The 24,942-nt window shown below is 41.5% G+C and overlaps 1 protein-coding gene across 2 annotated transcripts in view; it reads left to right on the forward strand.

Moving 5' to 3' along the window:
- SCRN1 (secernin 1) overlaps positions 1-24,942 on the forward strand; it is a 66,494-nt gene that overhangs the window by 11,645 nt on the left and 29,907 nt on the right. For both annotated transcript variants that reach the window (XM_010829338.1, XM_010829328.1), the window contains exon 2: positions 10,408-10,567. In XM_010829338.1, the coding sequence (XP_010827640.1) occupies positions 10,409-10,567 (159 nt within the window). In that variant the 5' untranslated portion in view covers position 10,408. The remainder of the gene's footprint in view (positions 1-10,407; positions 10,568-24,942) is intronic.

The raw sequence follows: 24,942 nt of genomic DNA on the forward strand, positions 1-24,942 counted from the left end.
ATGTGAAAATATGTCTTATTTTCACATGGGGCAACTCTGGCTCAGAGAGAGTTCATTAACCTGCCTATTTCCCATGGTTTGAAGGTGGAGTCAGGACACGAACAAGGGTCTCTGTCTGTAAAGTGTGTCCTTCTCTTGCCACTGTGCATATGGGACTACAAGGCTAAGTAAGTAGTGTAAATGAGCACAGTTGACCTGACAATGAGAAAAGAAAGAACCAAAAAGAGCAGTAGCGCAAGGCGGGGACCATGGGTGACACTTCCATTGGCCTCAGTATCGGGGTGGAGGGGACTGTGGCAGGAACCCTTCCCAGCTCCAATCTTGCTGACATGCAAGAGTGTGGACCCAGTGTTGCCAGATCTTTTGAGTTTTCAGGAGATGCTAAATATCTGAATTTCTATGGAAAATCTCTAGATTTGCCAATGTTAGCTGCCAATTCAGGTTAAAGACATACAAACTCACTGTATAGGCCAATGCTCTGAAAGAAGTGCAAGTGAAAGTTTTAGTCGCTCAGTCGTGTCCAACTCTTTGTGACCCCATGGACTGTAACCCACCAGGCTCCTCTGTCCATGGAATTCTCCAGGAAAGAATATTGGAGTGCGTTGCCATTTCCTTCTCCAGGGGATCTTCTCAACCCAGGGATCAAACCTGGGTCTCCTGCATTGCAAGCAGATTCTTTACTGTCTGAGCCACCAAGGAAGCCACCAGTTTAGGCCAGTGCTGTGGACCAAACCAAATAAATGCACAGCCTGCCATCCTTAAACCAGCCCATGCTGCTCAGAAATGTGACAGTGAATGAGTGGCATTGAACTCTATAGGAATCAGCTGTCAGAGGTAGGTGTTGACCTTGGACTTAGGGAAAGGGAATAGTGACCAGCTCTTAAAAGACATTAAGTGACAATGGAGCACATCTTCAAAAGGTAAAAGAGTACTAGATACCGTAAGGAAAAAGCCAAGTTTCTAAAGTCTGGTTTGTTCAGATCAGATCTTGACAAAGGAATGACCTTCATCACGTACCTTTTCTCACCCTCACGGTGATGTGTCCTTACTGTGTCCCAGATGGCATTCTGAGCGCTTTTTGTTTGAGCTCATTTGAACCTCACCATAACCCTGTTGTTATCCCTGTTACAGAACGGTGACACGGGGTTGAGATTTGAACTCAGATTGCTTCCAAAACCTGCCCACTCACTCAATACCCTATGTGGTCTTCCATTAGATAATTCCTCCTTAAAGACACTGAATATTAGAAGCTGGAAATCACTGGCTGTCTAGTCCTAAAGCTTTGTGCTCTGCTGTCTTGAGCTTTCAATAAGACACTTAATAGCATCTTTTTTATTTATCAGGCAGAAATTGATGAGTCTGATGTATGTACCTTCCATCAACTGGTGTTTTCATCTCAATTCAGTTGGATAATTCCTTTTCCAAACACCATATTTATTCCTTACTATAGCAATAGCAGATAAAAGATAGGAAAGGAAATTTATGAGTGAGTATCATTTGTCCTGTTTTCAATTCAGCAGGAATGTCAATGATTTAAAAAATGAATTTATCAATAAATAATAGAATACATTCTTCTTTGCTTTTCTGAAAGAAGGTAATTAATGTACATGGACTTTAAACTTACCCAATCTGCTCAGTAAAGCTGGGAGCTTGGAAAGTAAGGACATTCGGCTTTCATTTCTTTGTGCAAGTAAAGATCCTTTGTCACAGTTATTTGCAAGACAGCTAATAAACCTATAGCTTATACAGACAGTCATTTTCTTCCTCTCAGGCAATTCAAGGCTTTCTTATTACTGGGTACGGTGACCGATGAGGGCCACTGTAGCTTTTTTGAGATAAAAGGGGCAGGGTAGTTTGGCATTCAGATGAAGAAAACCCCTCCTTGGCTTGGAACATTCATGCCCTTCAATAACTACTCACTGAACTTGAGGACAAAGACCTTCTTTCCCATGCAGCTACCTCCTTCCTTGTCTAGACATTCTGTAAGCGGTCTCCTAGTTACAGAGGTGCAGCACTCCAGCCCCCTAAGCCTGTACCCAGCCTCCATCACCAGTCAGAGGGGGGATGTTGGGCGACGCAGCTCTGATGCTGTGAGCTCAGGGACTCTGCAGTTGTAATTCCCAAGAGGAAGTCGTGAATCCTGTAAAGATTTTGATGGTTAGAAACTGATCTTAGAAATACTTTCCCACAACTGATGGCACCATATCTAAAGCTGCCCAGGCCACTACTGTAGCCTTGAGCCACCTGTGGATATTTGATTTTTAAAAAATGTTTAATATGGTAAAAAGTACACATAAGATTTACTATCTTAACCATTTTAAGTGTACAGTTTAATTGTGCTAAGAATATTTGTATTATTGTGCAACCAATCCCCATAAGTTTTTCACCCTGCATAACTGACTCCGTGTATCCATTAAACAACTGTCCATCCTTCTCCCTATCCTGACGCTCCCTGGTCCAGCCCCTGGTAACCACCATTCTAATTCTGCCTCTATGAATTTCACTACTCTGGCTAACTCATATAAGTGAAATACAGCATTTGCATTTTTATGACTGGCTTATTCTATTTGGAATAAAGTACAGATAAACGCACTTTGAAATATTCTTAACAAATACTTCCTAGGAAATGCCTGTCAGTTTAATTGTCTACAAGGGTTAAATTAGAGTGTTTCATTAATTGGAGCCGTTAGTTTTCCTGGCAAGAATCCCAATTGGTATTTACCACAAAGAAGCCTATTCAGTAGACCTGCCCTCTAAGCCTGTTGCTTTTAAAGATTTTTGCTTGAAGCCCGTAGTAAAGAAATGTTGTATTGTAGCCCAGTGCCTACACTTCTATGTGTATGTTTGAATGTAAAGTTTCTTGCGCCAACGCTTAGCCTTCCTATGTGAGATGCACATGTTCTTTTCTAAAAAATGTTGATCTTGTCCACTAGGTTGATTACATAACCCACAAAATGACCACAACATGCTGTTCAGGAAACACTGCTTCAGACATTCCTGGGTTCAGTTTTAGGTGTGTAGTATAATCCTGTATCCCCATCCCCACTTCTGGATCCTCATGACTCAGAGATTGCTTCAGAATTGTGCCTCAAAGCGAGCAAGTTAAGAAAAAAAGCCATCAGTCATCTCTTTATTTCTTGAGTAAGCTTTGTTCATTGATTCTGATGCTGGTTTAAGTAGAGTGTAGTTATAGAAAACCCATTATTGAATAATTATTCTGTTTTCTAAAGCTGATTATAAATGATGAAAAAAAAAACTACGCAATAGATTTCTGTATTAGCATGTATGATTGGGAGTTAATTAAATTTTATTTTATTTTTCTTCAGAGAGGAGATTATGATTTCTCATAATGCTAGATAAGATAGAGGGAAAGGAGAGAAATTGTAAAGTCAGTCTTTTGTTTCATACATGAATGATTTAACAGTTTATAAAAATACTGTAAACAGAGACTTCAAAATACATATTTTATACAGTATATAGAAGAGTTAACATCTCAGATTTTTTTTAGTGGAATATCTGGTATGTTAGCCAAGATTATGACAGATAATGGGAACAAAATTGAGATCCCTTGAATCAGTTTCAAAAGAATTTCATCTCAGGGTCAGCAGAAAATTGACTTTCTGATTGGCTAGTTTTTCTTTTCCTGTTTAAGGAGGCGACTGTAGGAGGCCTGCCGCTATTTGTATAAAAAATAGTAATGCAAATTTGTGTACTCTTTGAGTAATTCTGAATTGGGCAGACTGTAAAGGAAAAAAAAAAAGAAAACAAAATACCAGAGAATAACTATAATACTGAATAAATAATTTGTCTTAACTATAACTCAAATAAGAATTTGCCAGTTTTGAAATTTCTTGTTTTTGGCCTTGCTACCCAGCTTGAGAGATCTTAATTCCCTTACCAGGGTTGGTAACCAGGCCCCTTGCTTGGAAGCACAGTGTCTTAACCACTAGACTGCTGGGGATGTCCCCAGTTTTAAAATTGTGGATGTTGGGACACAGAAATAGAGTCAAATTTTTAATTTGAAATTAAATTCCTAAATTGGCAATACTCCCAGGTTTAATTTTTTTTAATCTTTTTTGTGTAATTAAATAAATATAAGTACTTGTAGGAAAATCAAAACAAAAGAAAATATAGAAAAACAAAGCATTTAGTGGTCAGGCTACTACTTCTGGTTTTTTTTTATGCATATTTTCACATAGTTAAGATAATTTACTTTGGATCCCCCCTCCACTTCCCCACACCATTTCTCCATTCAATTAAAAACGGTTCACAAACATTTTAACGGTTTTATGGTGTTCCACCATATAGACGTAGCATAAAATTTTAGCCACTTCTCTGATGCTGGACAGTTAAGTTTGGGCCAGTTTTTCACCTGTATAAATACTGCTGTAATGCACTCTTTTGTGCATAAATCTTACCCATATTCCTGATCATTTCCTTGGAGTGTGTATATGTGTATTAGTTGCTCAATCATGCCCAACTCTTTGTGACCCCATGGATTGTAGCCCTCCAGGCTCCTCTATCCATGGAATTCTCCAAGCAAGGGTATTGGAGTGGGTTGCCAGTTCCTTCTCCAGGGGATTTTCCCAATCCAGGGACAGAACCTGATTCTCCCACACTGCAGGCAGATCCTTTACAGTCTGAGCCACCTGGGAAGCCCTTCCTTAGAGTAGACACTTAGGAAAGGAATTACCTTCCATCTGCTGCACTGTCTCCTCCCTAATGTAGCAACCTCTTTGAAAAGTTGTCTGTGCACCGGTTCCATTTCCTTCCTAAAATCTGGCTTAGAACCCGTCAGTGGCTTTAGTGTTTATTGTGGGATAGACCCTAAAATCCCTACCACCTCCTATAAGACCCAACAGGAACCAGCCTGTCTACCTGCCTCTCAGCCTTTTTCCCATTCTCTCTGGCCTCAGCCACACTGGCTTTTCGATATATTGACTCCTTCCCCTTCTCCAGCTTCAGGGCCTTGAAACCTGCATATCCTCCTTCTGGAACAGTCTCCCCCCACACCCCCCGCCTCCCGCCAGCCATCTGTCTTTTGAGGACTAGGAAGTGAAATATCTGTTTAGAGGAAGTAGTTGGAAGTTTGAAGAGAAGTGAAAGTATCAACAGTTCATTTAGGAAGTGAAGAGAGGAGCTGACCAGCCAAGTACACAAAGGGTTTTCCAGGTAGCAATGAGGGCCACTTTCCTGGTATATTCAGAGTTAGGAATGTGAGATTCACATCAAGGAAAATGGAATTATCCTCCAGGGCTGTGATCACCTTTAGCCTCTGGAAGAAGGAGCTTGCTTATAAACTCAGTTCAGGTCCTGAGTTCAGTAGCCTCTTCCTAATGTTTATTTTCCTCCCTCTTTTAAAAGTATCATGCCTCTTTTTTGCTAATTCAGTATAAGTGGGTGATAGCCTGTTTTGTCATTAAAATAAGTATCATTGTGCTAAGTCGATTCAGTTGTGTCCCCCCAGGCTCCTCTGTCCATGGAATTCTCCAGGCAAGAATACTGGAGTGGGTAGCCATTTCCTCCTCCAGGGTATCTTCCCACAAAGATAATTGAATCTACATTTCTTCTGCCCCCCTTTGTTAACAAGAAGTTTCTTTACCACTAGGACTACCTGGGAAGCCCTAGAACAAATGAACGATTTCACAAAGAAGTACTTCTGGAAACCTCAATGTGAAAATCTTCATTTCTGGGTTTATTGGAAAGTCGTAATGCTGCTCTGTCCAATAGAATTTCTACCTCCCATGTATGGCTATTTAAATTTAACTAAAGTTTGTAATAAAATTTTAAATTTAACTCCTTAATTATAGTAACTACATACCAATAGCCATTTGAGGCTGGTGGCCGCCATATTAGACAGTAGAGATAAAACATTTTTGTCATTGCAGAAAATTCTTTTGGACAGCACTAATCTAGAGAATAGACAAGGATCTACTAGGTTATCTCCGAGGCTAGTTGTTGTGTAGAATGGTGATCTAGGAAAAGCAAATGGACAATTTGCCTTGGCTAGTTTGCTGTAAGCTGTAATACATAGTTTGTTGATTGATTTAGCATTAAAAAAAAATAGACATAAAAATTCTGCTCCCTTCTGGCATTCCCAATCATTCCCAAAATTCAGCGGAAAAGCCAACTTCCCTGCGCTTCTGTTGCCTGTATAATGGTCGTGGTCAGGTGATTCAGATGACTTGTTGACCAAGCAGATGTCCAGGCTGAAGAATAAGTGCTTGTCAGAAAAGCCATCTGTGTTGCTTGTTTTCTGCAGATACATCTGTAAACTCAAGACCAGTGGATTTTTACTTTTTTTTTTTTTTTTACCATTTTTAAGGATCGAGTAAAATAAGGTTCTGTTCATAGTTTTGATTGATGCCAGTACTTTTGACATGGCCCAACAGTTGGGAAGGAGGGGAATTCCCATTGCCTATGTGAACCATACAAAGACAAGGAAATGTGTCCTTTCTGCATGTTTTCTTCTGTGTCTGTTTCACTTTATTTGGCTTAGCCTGCAGTTCCTCTCACCTCCTAATTTTAGGAGCCCTCTATACAGGCATCTTATTACAATTATTGTAGGTCTTTCTTACATACATGGAGTCTTGGTTTGTCTGTCTCTCCCCTTCAAATTTGAAGATAATGTGGTTTTGTGAAAATGGAAAAGATTAAGAGGAGAAAGAACTGGAGACTCTTTATCTTCTCACCTTTTCTTTCCCTTTAAAGGACTGGAGGATATTTTCCTGAGCTAGAAGGAATGTCGGGGCTTCCCTGGTGGCGCTGTGGTAGAGAATCTGCCTGCCAAAGAAGGAGATGCAGGAGACATTGGTTTGGTCACTGGGTCAGGAAGATCCCCTGTAGTAGGAAATGGTAGCCCACTCCTGTATCTTGCCTGGAAAATTCTATGGACAGAGGAGCTGGGCAGGCTACAGTTCAGGTGGTTGCAAAGAGTTGGACACAACTGAGCATGTATGCAGCAGGAAATGATTTTCAGACTTAGGGACTCCCCTACTTCTCTGTGCCCTGGAGAGGGACCTGCCAGAAACACCGCTGGGAAGAGCTCTGACAGTCTGGGTGTGCATGTGCAGACTAACCTGAAGTAAGTTTGGGTACACATGTAGCAACATTGTCTCTCACAAAGATGTTTCTAAACACAGAAGGTTCCTGACTGTGACTTGATAGCTGCTCTAGTTGTGAGTGAGGAGAGTTGATTTTCATTGACGTGTTCAATGGAAATTTTTGAAACGCTGCCGTATTTGAACAGTCAGAACCCAGGTAGCCTCCATAGTTTTCTTTTTTTTTTTTATTTACTCATAGTTTTCAAAATATTTTCTCAAACATCATTTCATTTGATATTCATGATAAATCTGTGGGCTGGAGCAAAACATTTGTGGAAAGAAAACTTAGGCTCAGAAAGGTAAAGTAACTTGCCCAAGGTCACACAGCTAGTAGGTGGCATTGGCAGGGCTGAGGTTTGAATCCTGGTTGCTTTTCTGGGAATATTGCTTTACTTCACATTTTATCTTAGGTTCATAAAATAAAACACATTTAATTTGTAATTCATGGCACAAATATGATAGTTGGCTCAATAATAATGTTTGTTGAGTGTCTATAATTCAGAGAGTTGGAGAATGAGCTACTATAATTGGGTGGCATAGGTTCTGCCCTCAGGGAGCTTTATTTGAAACATCTGAAGCAGTACGTTTATAAATAACAGAGGCATGTTATCCTCAGACAGACTAGATGCATCCGTGTTTATGGATGCTGAGAAAATGACAGAGTTCTTCATAGAAGGCTTTTTGAAAGAGAGGGAGTTTTTGAATCAGATCCTGAAGGACATGTGTAGAGGCTAAGGGAGGGGGACTGCAGTGGGTGCAGAAGCGTGGTGCTGAGAAAGAGCTGTAGAGAGTCAACCGCAGTTTGGTGGAGCATTAAGGAAGGACTGAACACTTGTTCATTATTTATTGAGCATCTACCCTGCAGAAGGGGGGGCTTCCCTGGTGACTCAGTGGTAAAGAATCCACCTGCCAATGCAGGAAATGAAGATTCAGTCCTTGGGTCTGGAAGATCCCCTGGAAAAGGGAATGGCTACCCATTCTGGTATTCTTGCCTGGGAAATCCCATGGACAGAGGAACCTGGCGGGCTACAGTCCCTGGGGTCACAAAAGTATCATACAGGACTTAGCAATTAAACAACAACAGTAACCCTGCAGAAGACACTGTGTAGTACTGGGTTTACAGAGATGGGCAAAAGAGACATGGCCCCTGCCTTCATATTGATAAACTTTGGTGCGGGGAAGAAAGACTGATTACTGATCGTTGGTAATAAAATAATTACAGGGCTGTTTTAGATTGTGATCCTATAGTACAATTGACTGATGGTAGGGATCAGGGAAAGGAGTGCTGAGGAAAGAGGGTACAGCTTGTGCAAAGGCTGTGGAGTATTGAGAAATTAGAAAAGGGCCTCTCTCCTGGAGTTGAGAGGCTGGAGGGGTGAATATGTGAGATGAGGCTGGGAGACAACATGGGCTTGATCAGCTTTTGGTCTTTATTCTGAGAACCATGCGAACAATATGAAGGATTTTAAGCAGGAATGACATGATCAAACCTTCCTTTTACTTTATTAAAAAAAAATTTTTTTTGGACACGTGACGTGTGGTATCTTAGTTCCCAGATCAAGAACTGAACCTGTGCCCCCTGTGATGGCAGTGTGGAGTCCCAACCGCTGGACCACGAGGGGAGTCCCCAAGTCTTTCTTTTAAAAAGGTCACTTCGGGTGCAATGTGAGGAATGTTTTGGAGAGAGACTAATAGCTGATATAGCGTCACCCCTTAGGAGCAGTTACAATGATCCAGGCTTAGAGATGATGGTGGTTTGGTGCAGGGTAGGAGTAGTACAAGTGGGAAGAAGTGGATAGTTTCCGTAGAGATTTCAGTTCAGTTCAGTCGCTCAGTTGTGTCCGGCTCTTTGCGACCCCATGAATCACAGAACGCCAGGCTTCCCTGTCCATCACCAACTCCCGGAGTTCACTCAAACTCTCGTCCATCGAGTGAGTGATGCCATCCAGCCATCTCATCCTCTGTCGTCCCCTTCTCCTCCTGCCCCCAATCCCTCCCAGCATCAGAGTCTTTTCCAATGATTCAATGCTTCGCATGGGGTGGCTAAAGTATTGGAGTTTCAGCTTTAGCATCGGTCCTTCCAATGAACACCCAGGGCTGATGTCCTTCAGAATGGACTGGTTGGATCTCCTTGCAGTCCAAGGGACTCTCAAGAGTCTTCTCCAACACCACAGTTCAAAAGCATCAATTCTTCGGCACTCAGCTTTCTTCACAGTCCAACTCACATCCATACATGACCACTGGAAAAACCATAGCCTTGACTAGACGGACCTTTGTTGGCAAAGTAATGTCTTTGCTTTTGAATATGCTATCTAGGTTGGTCATAACTTTCCTTCCAAGAAGTAAGCATCTTTTAATTTCACAGCTGCAACGTAGAGATTTAGGAGATTGAATTTACAGAACTTGGTGATATGTTAGGCAATGGAGAAGCACATGGTAAGGATAGATTCTGATGCTGCAATGAGATGGATGATGGAGCTGGCCACTGAGACAGGGAACCTTAGGAAGGGACCCAGTTTTGGGAAGATGATGAAATCAGCTTTGGATATCAGTTAGGCTGGGTGTGTGGGTCAAGAACTCAAGGAGAGAACTGAGCTGGAATTATATGTGTAGGTCATTGGCTTGTAAATGACATGGGAAGCTCTGGGCATGGATGAGTTTTCCCAGAAAGAGCATTAAATGAGGAAGGAAGGACCAAGCTGTGAAGATATTTAGTGGCCAGGTGGAAGGGAACTAGCCAGCCCAGGAGCAGCTTGAGAGGTGAGAAGAAAGCCTAGAGATGATTGTGTGTGATGTCACTGAGGTAGAGTAAAGATAGATAAAAAGAGAGAGGTATCTTTCAGTTTATTTCCAGACCCATTTCCCCATCAGCACTCCAAAATCTATCACAGGGTAGCCATGGCCCTCTAGATCAAGAGGCACTTCTGTAGTGCACTGTTTTAAGGCGCAGTTATTTATTTTTCTATTGCTGTGACAGATTGCAGTGGGTATGTGTTTTCTGCCTGGAACAATAACCTCCTTTCCTTTCTCCTACGTCATTGCGCTTTTGGCTGTCACTGTGTTCTGTTGCAAATCTGAGCTCATTTAATCCCACAGAGTACTAAGAGTATCTGGTCTCAGTGGCTGTGTAATTCTACTCCAGACACCCCAGCTTCATTTGCCAGCTGGGATCTCCAAAGGAGCTCGCTGCACACAGTTCAACAGTAAAACTTAGTTAGCTGGTGAAATATGTCTGAAGAGCTCACTGGTGGAATATTCCATGTTAGGCCCGCTTCCATTCTCTCTCTGGCATCTCTCTTTTCAGGATGGCTGTAGCTCCTCCAAGTTACTGCTTTGTGGCCTTCCCGCCACGTGCAAAGGATGGTCTGGTGGTATTTGGGAAAAATTCAGCTCGGCCCAGGGATGAAGTACAAGAGGTTGTGTATTTCTCAGCTGCTGATCATGAACCTGAGAGCAAGGTTGAGGTAAGTCACGTGTTACTGTCTCTCCGTTAACACGTATTCTCTTTCTCTGGCTTTGCCCAGCACCTTGACTTGTTAATGTGGAAACCCATTTACCCACAGAACTCTCTTGTGGGTTCTGTTGATAACTCTTTCCATTCTCGTTTGTTTGTAGCCTTAAAAACCCGGGTCCAAAGAGAATTCATTGCTATGGCACATGTTTTATAATTAAGTAAACTATTTACCCACTCCAAAGTCAAATCTATGAAATAAAATATATTCAGAGAAGTCTAGCTTCTACCTTTGTATCATTTCTCTATTTCCCTTTTCTTCTATAGGTAATAATGTTTTGGAAGTTTGGGGTTTATCCTTCCACTTAAAAATTTGCATGTATGTGTAGCAAACACACTCACATGTGTATATGCATATTTGTCACAGTTCCTTTCTTCCTTCATTAGATGAATGGTAGCATGCTATATTGGAAAAGGCAATGGCAACCCACTCCAGTGTTCTTGCCTGGAGAATCCCAGGGACGGGGGAGCCTGGTGGGCTGCCGTCTATGGGGTCGCACAGAGTCGGACACGACTGAAGCGACTTAGCAGCAGCAACAGCAGCAGCATGCTATATATACTTTTTTCCACTTTGAATTTTTCAACTGAAACTGTTCTGCAAGTCATTCCATCTGGAGTAACCATCTTCATTCCTCATTTAGAGCTGTATAGTGTCTCATTCTATGAATGTAATCATAGTTTAATCAGTCTCATACTGATAGACACTTGGATTGTTTTCCAGTCTTTTGCTATTACAAATAGTGCTGGTGTGCATAATAGCCTTGTACACCTGTCACAGTGTCTGGTCTTGGTTTATATGGTTTTATCATGTTAAAAATTTATCCATCAATTCTTATTTTTAGTGCTTAAAAACCTGTTCATATTTTGGGGGATATCCCCAAAATATTTTGAGAGATAGGTGTCTAGAAATTTCTGAGTCACAGGGTATATAAGTATGTGGTTTTCTTATGCCTGTTTGCTCAGTAGCTCAGTCATGTCCAGCACTTTGTGACCCCATGGTCTGTAGCCCTTGAGGCTTCTCTGTCCATGGGATTATCCCAGCAAGAATGCTGGAGTGGGTTGCCATTTCCTCCTCCAGAGGATCTTTCCGACCCAGGGGTTGAACTCACGTCTGCTGAGTCTCCTGCATTGGCAGGGGGGTTCTTTTCCACTGAGTCACCTAGGAAGCCCATGTGGTTTTGTTATGTATTGTCAAATTTCTTTCTATAGGTGCTGTGCCATTTTACATTCCCACCAACAATGTGAGACAATGCCAATTTGTCCATATTCCCAGAGTGTGCTTCATCATGGCTATTTTTTAAATTAATTATTTTAATCAGAGGCTAATTACGATATTGTGGTGGCTTTTGCCCTACATTGACCTGAATCAGCCACGGGTGTACATGTGTCCCCCATTCTGAACCCCGCTCCCACCTCCCTCCCCATCTCATCCCTCTGGGTTGTCCCAGTGCACCAGCTTTGAGTGCCCTGTTTCATGCATTGAACTTGGACTGGTGATCTGTTTCACATATGGTAATATACATGTTTCAGTGCTATTCTCTCAAATCATCATGAAGGCTATTTTATGTTAATTTTACATTCTACTTTTTAAACTAAATTCTTTTATTTATTGTGTCAGCTTTTATTACTGATTCTTTTTGATTTTCCAGCTATGTTATTATAAAACCTGAAAATATGGATAATTTAATTGTTCTTACATCTCTTCTTTTCTCATCTGTTTGGCTTATGGCTTGGATTCAGTATTAATAACGATGGAGAAAGTGGGTATCTTTGCCTTGTTCCTGACCTAAGTGGGGCAGACTCTAGTGCTTCCATATTAAGTAAGATGCTGGTTTTGTAATGGAGATTCATATCATTTTGTCATGTTAAAAAGTGTACATCAGTTCATGCTTTGAATGCTTTTTAAAAACCCTGAGAAACAGGTGTTACATTTTGTTAAAGATCAGGAGATAATCAGGAGCTAATCCCTTGTTTTGTTTTGTTTACTTTCTATTTAATGATAAATTGAATCATCTTTGCATTCATGGAATAAACTTCTTGGTTATGGTATAGTTAGTTGTATGTGTTTAAATAGTAATTGTTAAAGGATGAAGAATTTAGAGGAAAAAAATTGGGGGCTGGTAAATTAACAAGCTCTTGCCACTGACATAATCTCTATCCTTTGGTGTTTTATATTGTATAAAATAAACCAATTTTTCTGTGTGATTGTGCATTTTAAATGGGTATTCATCCATGTGTATTTCATTTTCTTATCTGAATCTCTGTTTCAGCCTTTTAAAAGCATTAAGCATCACCAGAGAGCAATAGCACTCTACAAGGAGCTGGTTATGCTGGGTGAATTCAGCAGGAGCACTGAGATGAATGGGCAGAGTTGAGCAGGTCATGGCTCTAGTCTGTGGTTGGGGCAGTGGCAGACTGTCGCCCATAGGACTTTCACCAGAACCACTTGCCTCTGATGTTGCACCACTAACTTGGTTCAGGCTCCTAAACTTCAGTGGGACTACTGGGGTCCAGCCCCAGTGGATCCAGCGAATTTGAAGGGAAGATGGCTTCGGCAATCAGGATATGATAGAATTAAAGATATAAAGAGTGATTAAATAGGGATAGCTCAGCGAAGAAATTCAGTGAAGAAAAGAGGCTGAATAACTTGGTTTACGTGGAAAACCAATAAAATTCCAAGACAAGGAATTTGCGCCACCTACGTAGGCCGCAGGCATCCTCCCATTCTCCTGAAGGAGAGGAGACACTAAGGCCTCCCCGGTCAGATCTTGGAAGCCCAGGCAAAATTAGTAGGCTTGACGAGCCTCCACGCTCCAGATGGGAATTCAGCCAGAAGGTGAGAGAAAGAACGACATGGGGAGACCAAGCTTCGGTAAACAAGGCCTGCACTTTATTTTCCAAAGTAGTTTTTATACTTTAAGCTGTGCATAGAGGATAATGGGTGAAGGGGTAGAGTCATGCAAGGACAGCAGTCCTTGATCCCTATCGAAGCCATGCCTTCTTCCTGCAATCATATGCAAAAGTTTAGGTGATTTACATCATCTTCTGGCCAGGAGGCCTATTAACATTTTAAGACCCTTTCTTCAGAAAACTTATTTTTCTCTAAAGGTGATTATTCTAAAGTCAGGTGCCACCCTCTGAAAGCATTAGATAAAGTTGCATTCCTGTAGGGCAAAAGTGTGGTGGGCTATAACAAGAAAAGAATTAACTCAAGGGTCCAAGGTTACAAACATTAAAGCTATTACTTATATTCCTATACACCAATTATATTATTAATCAATACACTCCCAGGGACACAGTAGGTAAGGGATATGGAAACTTAGCAGCAAACATTGGCCCAAAAAGTGAAAAACCCTTCATCAATACAATTTCTAATCAATCTTTTAACTGCTCAAAGGAATCTGTATTTAGACAGTTTAGAACATCTCATGCCTCTCACGGTTGGGAGGCTCTGAACAATCACATGTGGCCGGAAGAACCTGTTCAGGCAGGCTAGAGGACTTCCAAAGGAGTTTGTGAACTAAAACACTCTTGTCACGCCCAGGAACTTTATTAACAGGAGCTGTAAGTTAACTCTTTTTCAAAGAGAGAGATGGTGGTAGGGGACAGCCCCCCGTAAAGTCAGAGGTGTAGGTGAGAGCACAAAGCAGTAAAGTAGGCAGACTCTGGTTTTGGGGGTAGATGCTCGAGAATTTCCAGGGGGACTCCTGAGGCTCGATCCCGCCTTTGTGTATGCTGAGCCTCCTTCCTCATGACCTTTGCCACGGGCAGAGTTCCTCACGCTGGCTCCCTGCAGGGACTTTCCTTTCATATGGGCAGAGAAGAGTGCTAGGTTCTCTGATGCTCATGGTAGGTTTTCAATGGGTCTTCATTAATGTTTGAATGTCCATGTTGTTTAGATCTGAATGTTTCTGTTTCTGGGACAGAGGGGACTGGATATGGATAAAGTTGGCTTGGTTTGAGTTGTTACTGACCTTCCCTGGCTGCCTTCCCTACATGTTTCTTTTTCCCAGAGTCATGCACACTGAAACACTTTGATTTTCATGTGGGCAGATTTCCTGAAGATGGCTCTAACAAATCCCATCCCACATGTCCTTCTCACAGTGTGCTGGACACACCTCCATGGAGTGGGGGGATTATGCCCCCCACCCCTGCCGTGAATCTTCATGAGGGTTTCTGGTGGCATCAGGCAGTGAAACCTGGTGGAGGTGATGCTGTGTGACCTCCAGGGCTGGATAATAAAAGGATCTGACTTCTGCTTGTCTCCCTCCTTTGGGACTCTAGCCCTAAGTTCCCAGGCACCGTGCTGGGAGGAACCCAGCAGATACCATGCGGTGGGGCCCCCATGGAGAGCCTGCAAACAGTGCCAACTGCCAGATGTGTGAGTGAATGCCCTTTCAGTGATTCCAGACCTCAGACTCCATGGAATAGACTCACACCATCCCTTCTGTGCCCTGTCCAAATTCCTTGATGCATCAAATTCATGAACATAATAAATGGTTGTTTTATATCAGTAAATTTGGGGGTCATTTTTTAGTAGCCATAGTAAGTACAGTATTGTGCAAAACCTTTTATAAGTATAACTGAAATAAATATTTTAGAAAAATTTCTTTTTTGGGGCATAGATTAAATGACTTTATATGTTTTGTTTTCATGGTTACAATCATTTTAGGAAATAGACTAGATTCCTTTCACTAGTTATGATACATTAATGCTCAAATACACCATGTATTTATGGTGTACACCTCAAACACACCATAAATTATGTCCCTTGCCTAATAACTAAGTGCAGTGTGATACATACCAGAGGTAATTGCTAGGCAGTCTTGACCTTTTTTCTGAGTTGCATATCTGGGTTCTGAGTTGCCTTGGCATGTTTTCACATCCATATGCTGCAAGTAAAATAACTTCACAGGTCAAAAACCAAATTCACTGTTCCCATTTCATTTGCTTTTCTTCCTCTGACAGCTCTGTTGTCTGCCACAGAGTTTACTCTAGAAGCCAGAAGCAAGCGTTGACCCATGTTTTCCGACTCATCTGTGGACGCACAGGGACAGTGGTCACTGAGTCTTGCTGCTTCCTCGCCTGTGTCCCCGTCCCCTCACCACTCCCAATTCACTCACACCCTCCCTGAGCTCCTTTCTGCTTTCATCTGCTTAGTCGTGCCCAGGTCTCTTTCCTCTGAATTCTATTCCCTGCAGGGTCACTGGACTTTTCTTTCCAGATCACAGCTTTGCCACTGCCTTGTTTAAAAATGTTGGGTTGTTGTTTATAAGATGAGAATCCAGGCTGATTTATATGCCATTCAGAAGTCTTCCTGCCTGGCATCCTGTTCACTTTTCTTTCTTTTCTTTTAAATTAATAGACATTTTTAAAGCAGATTTAGGTTTGTGGAAAAATGAGCATAAGTACAGAGTGTTCTCATATAATCCCTCACCACCCCTGCTGCCTGCCTCCCAGTTTCCCCTGTTATTAACATTTTGCCTTAATATCTTTTACAGTGGATGAGCCTGTATTGATACATTATTATTAACCCACTCAATAGTTTATTAAAGTTCACTCTTTGTGTTGTGTATTCTCTGGGGTTTGACAATGTCTAATACCATGTATCCATCTATCATATAGGGTATTTTCAGTGCCCTAAAAATCTTCTATGTTCTAGCTAGTCATCTCTCCCTTCCCCTAACCCCTGGAAACCCCTTATCTTTTCACTGTCTTCATAGTTTTCCCTTTTCTAGAAGGTTATATAGTTTGAATCATATAGTATGTAGCCTTTTCGGATTGGCTTCTTTCACTTAGTGATAGACATTTAAGATTCACTGATGTCTCTTCCAAGCTTGATAGAATGTTTCTTTTTTGCTCTGAATAATAATCCATTGCCTGGATATACCACAATTTATTTTTGCATTCACCTATTGAGGACATCTTGGTTGAATCCAAGTTTGGGCAATTTTGAATAAAGTTGCTGTAAAATTTGTGTGCAGGTTTTTTGTGCACATAAATTTTTAAGCCAATTTGGTTAAAGGTACTTTTTAATGTAATTTTATATTTTGAATAAGTGATAAAATGATGTGGTTCAAAGATTTAATAATATTTAAAAGGTTTACAGTAAACAGTCTTAATCTCCCCTTCCTCCTATTAAAATTTCGATCTTATGTAATCTCCCCTTCCTCCTATTAAAATTTCGATCTTATGTAATCCTTTATTTTTCTTGCCCATCTTGTCATCTTTTATGCAAATGCAAATAAATATGTATATGCAGCCTTTTCTTTTTTCATGAATATAGCACATTATATATACTTTTCTGACCCTTGATATTTTTTTAACATACAATTTCTAGCTTACAATTGGCTTTCTTTTGTTTAGTAACATTTTCTAAAGAGTTTTCTATAGCTAAAAGCTTTCTAAAGAGTTTTCTATAGCTGAACATAGAAATAGAGATTATTATTATTCTTTTACAGCTGACAGTAGTCTATTGTGGAGATATTCCATAATTTAGTCAGTTCTCTATTGGTGAATGCTTGGACTTTGGGCTCGTCTGGAAAGTACAGCCTCGAAGAACATTGTACACAGGCTTTCTGTACATGGGCATGTATAGTCATTGAACACACTTCCACATGCAGGGTCACTAGGTCATAGGATACATTTTTTTTGGTAATAACTGACCTCTGTTAGGGTTGTACGGTTTCCTGCTTACTTTTTTAATCTTCGTTCTTAGTTTCCCTTTCCTAGCTTACACAGTAGGCGTCAGCTGCACTGAGCTGCTTCTTGAATGAACAGCACACTTCCGTTGCTGTGTTCTTTTGCTCTGTCCTTTGCCGAGTCTCTCCTTCCTCTCCCGTCTCGTCATCCACTTGGTAGACTCCTCTGCATTCTTCACGGTGCCGGCACCAGTATCCCCCTCCTCCCTTTAGCCTGCCACCCTTCTGTGAATGTGTAGCATGTTAAGGGTCTTTTTCTTTTATAAATTAATTGAAATTCATGGTGACCTGAAACTAGGGGATGAGTTCTGGCTCAGGAGGTAGGGGCCTGTTGTTCTAGTCCTGCCTTCTGCATTTACTGCGTCTTAGACCTTTGAGCCTCTGGGACTCAGTTTCCTCATTTTCCAGACAGAGATCACAGCACCCCCCACCCGGCCTTCTTGTAAAGCACGTGTGAGCTAACATGTGAAAGCACTTTGTAAACTCCAAGCAGAACACTGCAGGGAGAGATTTTTCTTTTTTTTTTTTCAGGTTTTTTTGTTGTTGGTTTTAAAAAAATTAAATTTATTTTTACTTGAAGGATAATTGCTTTACAGAATTGTGTTGGTTTCTGCCAAACATCAACGTGAGTCAGCTCTGTCCCCTGCATCTTGAGGCTCCCTCCCATCTCTCTCCCTCCCATCTCTCCCCCTCCCACCCCTCTAGGTTGTTGCAGAGTCCCTGTTTGAGTTCCCCGAGTCATACATCAGATTCCCATTTGTTGTTGTTTAGTTGCTTCCTGCATGACCAACTCTTTTGTGACCCCACACACTGTAGCCCACCAGGCTTCTCTGTCCATGGGTGGGATTCTCCAGATAAGAATACTGGCGTGGGTTGCCACTTCCTCCTCCAAAATTTCCATTGACAATCTGCTTTACATATGGTAATGTAAGCTCCCATATTACTCTTTTCATACATCTCACCCTCTCCTTCCTGCCCCCCATGTCCATAAGTCTGTTCTCTATGTCTCTGTCTCCATTGCTGTCCTGCAAATAATTTTGTCAGTACTATCTTTCTAGATTCCATATATATTACAATATTTATCTTTCTCTTTCTGACTTACTTCACTCTATATAATAGGCTCTAGGTTTATCCACCTCATTAGAACTAACTCAAATGCATTCCTTTTTATGGCTGAGTAATATTCCATTGCATATATGTACCACAGCTTCTTTATCTATCTTTTGATGGACATCTAGGTTGCTTCCATGTTCTAGCTATTGTAAATAGTGCTGCAGTGAACATTGGGGTACATACGTCTTTTTCAATTTTGGTTTCCTCAAGGTATATGCCTAGTAGTGGGATTGCTGGGTCATATGATGGTATGGTTCTTGTAAAGCACGTGTGAGGTAACATGAGAAAGCGCTTTGTAAACTCCAAGGAGAATACTGTGCAGAGAGAGATTTTTCTTTTTCTTTTTTTAAAAAAAGAATCAGGTAGTGTTGAGAGAGATTCTGTGACTCCAGGTCTCAGTTCCCAAACTCCTAACTTGTAGCATATGCTAAATCTGCTTTTCAAACTTACTCTGTGTCTTTAATTCCCATACAGTTACACCTGTCTCCATCCCCTGTTCTTGTCCCAAGTACAGAATGATGGGTTCTTTTCTACCGGGCTTTTGAGCTACAAAAACTATAATGTAACTTTCATAATAGTTTTCATCAGCATACAGAAAATTTTAATTATGAAGACTGAGAACTTCTCATAAAAACTCTTCTATTACTCAGTCTTTTTATGATATTTTAAACATTGTCTGCAGTTTCCCTAGAAATCTCTTGTGAGTGTTGTAGTCCATGAAGCCCGTTTCTGAGAATAATCCTGTGCAGAAAGTCACTCTGATTACTCATTGCCACCCACCCTCCCACTCTTCCAGCTGGGCCATGCTCCCAGGTGGGCTTGCCTTTAGTTCATGCCCTTACCCACCCTTCACTTCATCTTGCCCTCAGTCTGTCCCTCTGTCCGCCTATGCATCTCTCATCTACTCTTTGTCCAGTTCCCTCTACTTGAGATAGAGGAATAAAAAAATGGGGTCCTCCAGCACTGAGTTCCTCAGTTTCAAATATTACACTGGGCATTTTGTTCAGCTGCACAGTTGGCAGATCAGAGCATTTTATTTTGTGCTCTTTAGTCTTTCTTCTGCAGATGCTGGGTTTTAAACAACTCCCATTTTGGTTGCAGAGTAGGATGGGTAAGTTCAGTTCAGTTGCTCAGTCGTGTCCGACTCTTTGCGACCCCACGGACTGCAGCACGCCAGGCCTCCCTGTCCATCACCAACTCCCAAAGTTTACCCAAACTCATGTCCATTGAGTCAGTGATGCCATCCAACCATCTCATCCTCTGTCGTCCCCTGCTCCTGCCCTCAATCTTTCCCAGCATCAGGGTCTTTTCAATTGAGTTAGCTCTTCACATCAGGTGGCCAAAGTACTGGAGTTTCAGCTTCAACATTAGTTCTTCCAATGTACTCCCAGGACTGATCTCCTTTAGGATGGACTGGTTCGATCTCCTTACAGTCCAAGGACCTCTCAAGAGTCTTCTCCAACACCACAGTTCAAAAGCATCAATTCTTCTGCACTCAGCTTTCTTTTTAGTCCAACTCTCACATCCATACATGACCACTGGAAAAACCATAGCCTTGACTAGACAGACCTTTGTTGACAAAGTAATGTCTCTGCTTTTTAATATGCTGTTTGGATTGGTCATAACTTTCCTTCTAATGAGTGAGCATCTTTTAATTTCATGGCTGCAGTCACCATCTGCAGTGATTTTGGAGCCCTCCAAAAAAAGTCTGACAGTTTCCACCGTTTCCCCATCTATTTGCCATGAAGTGATGGGACCAGATGCCATGATCTTAGTTTTCTGATATTGAGCTTTAAGCGAACTTTTTCACTCTCCTCTTTCACTTTTATTAAGAGCCTCTTTAGTTCTTCTTCGCTTTCTGCCATAAGGGTGGTGTCATCTGCATATCTAAGGATATTGATATTTCTCCTGGCAATCTTGATTCCAGCTTGTGCTTCTTCCAGCCCAGGGTTTCTCATGATGTACTCTGCGTAGAAGTTAAATAAACAGGGTGACAATATACAGCCTTGATGTATCCCTTTTCCTATTTGGAACCAGTCTGTTGTTCCATGTCCAGTTCTAACTGTTGCTTCCTGACCTGCATACAGGTTTCTCAAGAGGCAGGTCAGGTGGTCTGATATTCCCATTTCTTTCAGAATTTTCCACAGTTTATTGTGATCCACACAGTCAAAGGCTTTGGCATAGTCAATACAGCAGAAATAGATGTTTTTCTGGAACTCTCTTGGTTTTTCGATGATCCAGCTGATGTTGACAGTTTGATCTCTGGTTCCTCTGCCTTTTCTAAAACCAGCTTGAACATTTGGAAGTTCACGGTTCACGTATTGCTGAAGCCTGGCTTGGAGAAGTTTGAGCATTACTTTACTAGTGTGTGAGATGAGTGCAATTGTGCGGTAGTTTGAGCATTCTTTGGCATTGCCTTTCTTTGGGATTGGGATGAAAACTGACCTTTTCCAGTCCTGTGGGCACTGCTGAGTTTTGCTGGCATATTGAGTGCAGCACAGCATCATCTTTCAGGATTTGAAATAGCTCAACTGGAATTCCATCACCTCTGCTAGCTTTGTTCGTAGTGATGCTTCCTCAGGCCCACTTGACTTCACATTCCAGGATGTCTGGCTCTAGGTCAGTGATCACACCATCGTGATTATCTTGGTTGTGAAGATCTTTTTTGTACACTTCTTCTGTGTATTTTTGCCACCTCTTCTTAATATCTTCTGCTTCTGTTAGGTCGCTCCCATTTCTGTCCTTTATTGAGCCCATCTTTGCATGAATTGTTCCCTTGGTATCTCTAATTTTCTTGAAGAGATCTCTAGTCTTTCCCATTCTATTGTTTTCCTGTATTTCTTTACATTGATCGCTGAGGAAGGCTTTCTTATCTCTCCTTGCTATTCTTTGGAACTCTGCATTCAAATGGATATATCTTTCCTTTTCTCCTTTGCTTTTCGCTTCTCTTCTTTTCACAGCTATTTGTAAGACCTCCCCAGATAGCCATTTTGCTTTTTTGCATTTCTTTTCCACGGGGATGGTCTTGATCCCTGTCTCCTGTGTAATGTCATGAACCTCCATCCATAGTTCATTAGGCACTCTGTCTATCAGATCTAGTCCCTTAAATCTATTTCTCACTTCCACTGTATAATCATAAGGGATTTGATTTGGATCATATCTGAATGGTCTATTGGTTTTCCCTACTTTCTTTAATTTAAGTCTGAATTTGGTAATAAGGAGTTCATGATCTGAGCCACAGTCAGCTCCAGTCTTGTTTTTGCTGACTGTATAGAGCTTCTCCATCTTTGGCTGCAAAGAATATAATCAATCTGATTTTGGTGTTGACCATCTGGTGATGTCCATGTGTAGAGTCTTCTTGTGTTGTTGGAAGAGGGTGTTTGCTATGACCAGTGCGTTCTCTTGGCAAAACTCTGTTAACCTTTGCCCTGCTTCATTCCGTATTCCAAGGCCAAATTTGCCTGTTACTCCAGGTGTTTCTTGACTTCCTACTTTTGCATTGCAGTTCCCTATAATGAAAAGGACATTTTTTGGGGGTGTTAGTTCTAAAAGGTCTTGTAGGTCTTCATTGAACTGTTCAACTTTAGCTTTTTCAGCATTACTGGTCGAGGCAATGACTTGGATTACCATGATATTGAATGGTTTGCCTTGGAAACGAACAGAGGTCATTCTGTTGTTTTTGAGATTGCATCCAGGTACTGCATTTCAGATTTTTTTGTTGACTATGAAGCCTAGTCCATTTCTTCTAAGAGATTCTTGCTCACAGTAGTAGATATGATGGTCATCTGAGTTAAATTCACCCATTCCAGTCCATCTTAGTTCACTGATTCCTAGAATGTTGATGTTCCCTCTTGCCATCTTGTGTTTGATCACTTCCAATTTGCCTTGATTCATGGACCTAACATTCCAGGTTACTATGCAGTATTGCTCTTCACAGCATGGGACCTGGTGGGTAAGTATGTATCTATTTGTGAAGGCCTCTGAGTCCTGAAGATGCTATGTACTGTGCATTGCAGAACTCATCTCCCTGTACCTTGGGCCCTGTGGGTAGGGGTGTTGAGGAAGCAGATGAATGATTTCCTGGATTATGATGTTCTGTTTGTGCAAGGGTGCATTTGTGTGTGGATGTGGAATGGGTTTAGGTCTATTTGTAAATGGTTAAGCCTTCTATTTAAGAAAGAGAGGATATAACATTACAATATTTTCCTGGAGAAAACAGTGGATTTCAACTAAAGTTTCCATTACCTATACTTGGTGCCCAAGAGAGCCATTATACTGTAATTTATGGAGACAGAATTCTTGATAGCCAAGTCAGGTTTGATACATAATTGCTTTTTGAAAGATTCTCTTATTATTATATAATAAACCTCTCCTCCATTTTTGCCTCCTTTAGACTTCTTTGTTTCCTTTTTTAGAAAGTTAATATTTTTTTTCCACTACATGAAATTCTGTATGGGATTAGTATCCTCAATCAGGTTATACAGCTTTCACAATTTGGGGTAGATTTTTGGTAGATACTTTTCCTCCTTTCTTCCCAAAGAAAATATTTGCAAGAAGAACAGAAAATTACCAATTAATGGTAGCTGGTGGCGTTATTAGTAACATTGTCCTTGTCCATGTCCATAGTGGGGCAGGGAGTGGGTTCCGAATGTTAATTCTGAAGATTATCCCTTACCACAGGGGAGTACAAGTCATTCTGGAATCAGAAATCGGAGCAGAGCGCCATGGTCACTAAGTAGATTGTATGCTTTTCTTCCTGTCTGTTTTCCTGTTTTCATCTCTTCAGCTCCAGAGGCAGGGGTTCCCAGCCTCCTATGGAGTCAGAGCATCTCCTTTGCCCCGTGGGAGAGTGGCTTGGCCTGGGGACTTCCTTCCATTGCATCCCTTTTCCCAAGCCTGATTCTGAACCCCTTGCATTGTCCATCCTTAAAGATCTTGCAGCTTCAGGGAGATAAAAACAGCTCTTCTAAAGTATAGGCAGCATCTTCTCTTGTCTTTGTTTAGACTCATATAAGCCTTAATGGCACATTTCCCAGAACCAGTCTAGTTGCAGGCAAGAAGACACTGGGATAAAAACATTAAAAAACAACCTCAGTGATAATCTCAATACTGCTTTAGAGTCACAGGTTTTCTAAAACTAAACCTATTTTCCTAAAGCATTTCGTTTTTCCCTACCTTTCTTTCTCCTCCTAAGAAGTCTGGCTGACTCATCAACTCATTTCTCAGTGGTTTTCGCTGGCGGTGCCAGGGTTGTGTTCACCATCTGAGTACAGTAGGAAAGGCACAATGGTTGCATTGCACTAAGTGAAACGTCTATTGTGTGAGTGTCTCTATTCCCCTTTCATTGGGTGATATCCAGAAATAGTGTGTGCAGGAATGTGCAAGGGTTAGGCGACAGCACGACGCTGATTTTGCTTTTTCATTTTGGACACCGTCACACAAGATAATAAAGGGCTTACCCTGCAGAAGAATTGTCTTTTGTCTTTGTCTCCGGGGCCTTGTCAAGGTTGATCTTTCCATCCTCCAACCTGGTATGTGTCCCCAGGAGCCACCTGAGAGCGACAAGCTCAGTACAGGTAACGTCTTTCAAACCTCAGAGATTAGCATTAGGCAGTGCTGACAGTTCTTTCTTAAGTTTGCATTTAATTTTTGTGGCCGTGCCTTGCGGCCTGTGGGAACTTAGTTCCCTGACCGTGGATTGAACCTGTGCCCCCTGCATTGAAATTGCTGAGTCATAACCACTGGACTGCCAGGGAAGTCTCAGAGCTGACATTTAGGAGTATGCCTCACCCCTCACCCCCCACCGTTCCTTGGGCTTGTTGTGTGGTCTTGGCACCCGGAAGTCACACTAGTTGACAGGTTTGTTTTACTAAAGACTCAGTGGGCCTGGCCATGGGGCAGCAAGACAAATTGCTCCTTTTTTTGTGCAAGCCCCTTGAACAGCTTGATTACCAGAGCTGAGGCCAGAACTATCCCCCTAAAGACTGATCTTCTGAGTGGTGAACATTTTCTTTTCCCTTTTTTCCTAACAGAAATCTGGCTGGAAATTTTCTTTCTTTTTTTTTTGGAAATTTTCACTTTAGAACTAACTGTTTTTGTTTTTTGTGTTTTTTTTTTTTTTCATGAGGAAAGATTTCAGGTGCTTTTGGATTTTTCCCCTCAGAGAAACCTTCTCTGCTACTTCAAATCCCACTTCTTCTCTACCTCGTTAATAACATGGCAGTTGTGTTGGTGAATCCGTTTAAGAAAATGACTGCCTGCAGAGTTCAGGTTCTAGATGGCTGACTGAAGTTTAACTCATTACATTGTGTATAAATGTTCCTTATTTGTGAGATTTGCTCCCAAACTGGGACTTTTAAGTAACTAATCTCTGTGAAACAAATGTTTCTGCCTCCCAGACCTGGGTGTGATTAGTCAGGTTTCAAACCCAGTGGACTGTGTGAATTGCAGCCACAGAGGGGCCCTTGTTAAGCCAGACTTCAGTGGTCCATGACAAAGATGCCCTGAGGGTGTG

This window comes from Bison bison, unplaced genomic scaffold (assembly GCF_000754665.1).
Source record: "Bison bison bison isolate TAMUID 2011002044 unplaced genomic scaffold, Bison_UMD1.0 scf7180017858770, whole genome shotgun sequence".
NCBI lineage: Eukaryota > Metazoa > Chordata > Mammalia > Artiodactyla > Bovidae > Bison > Bison bison.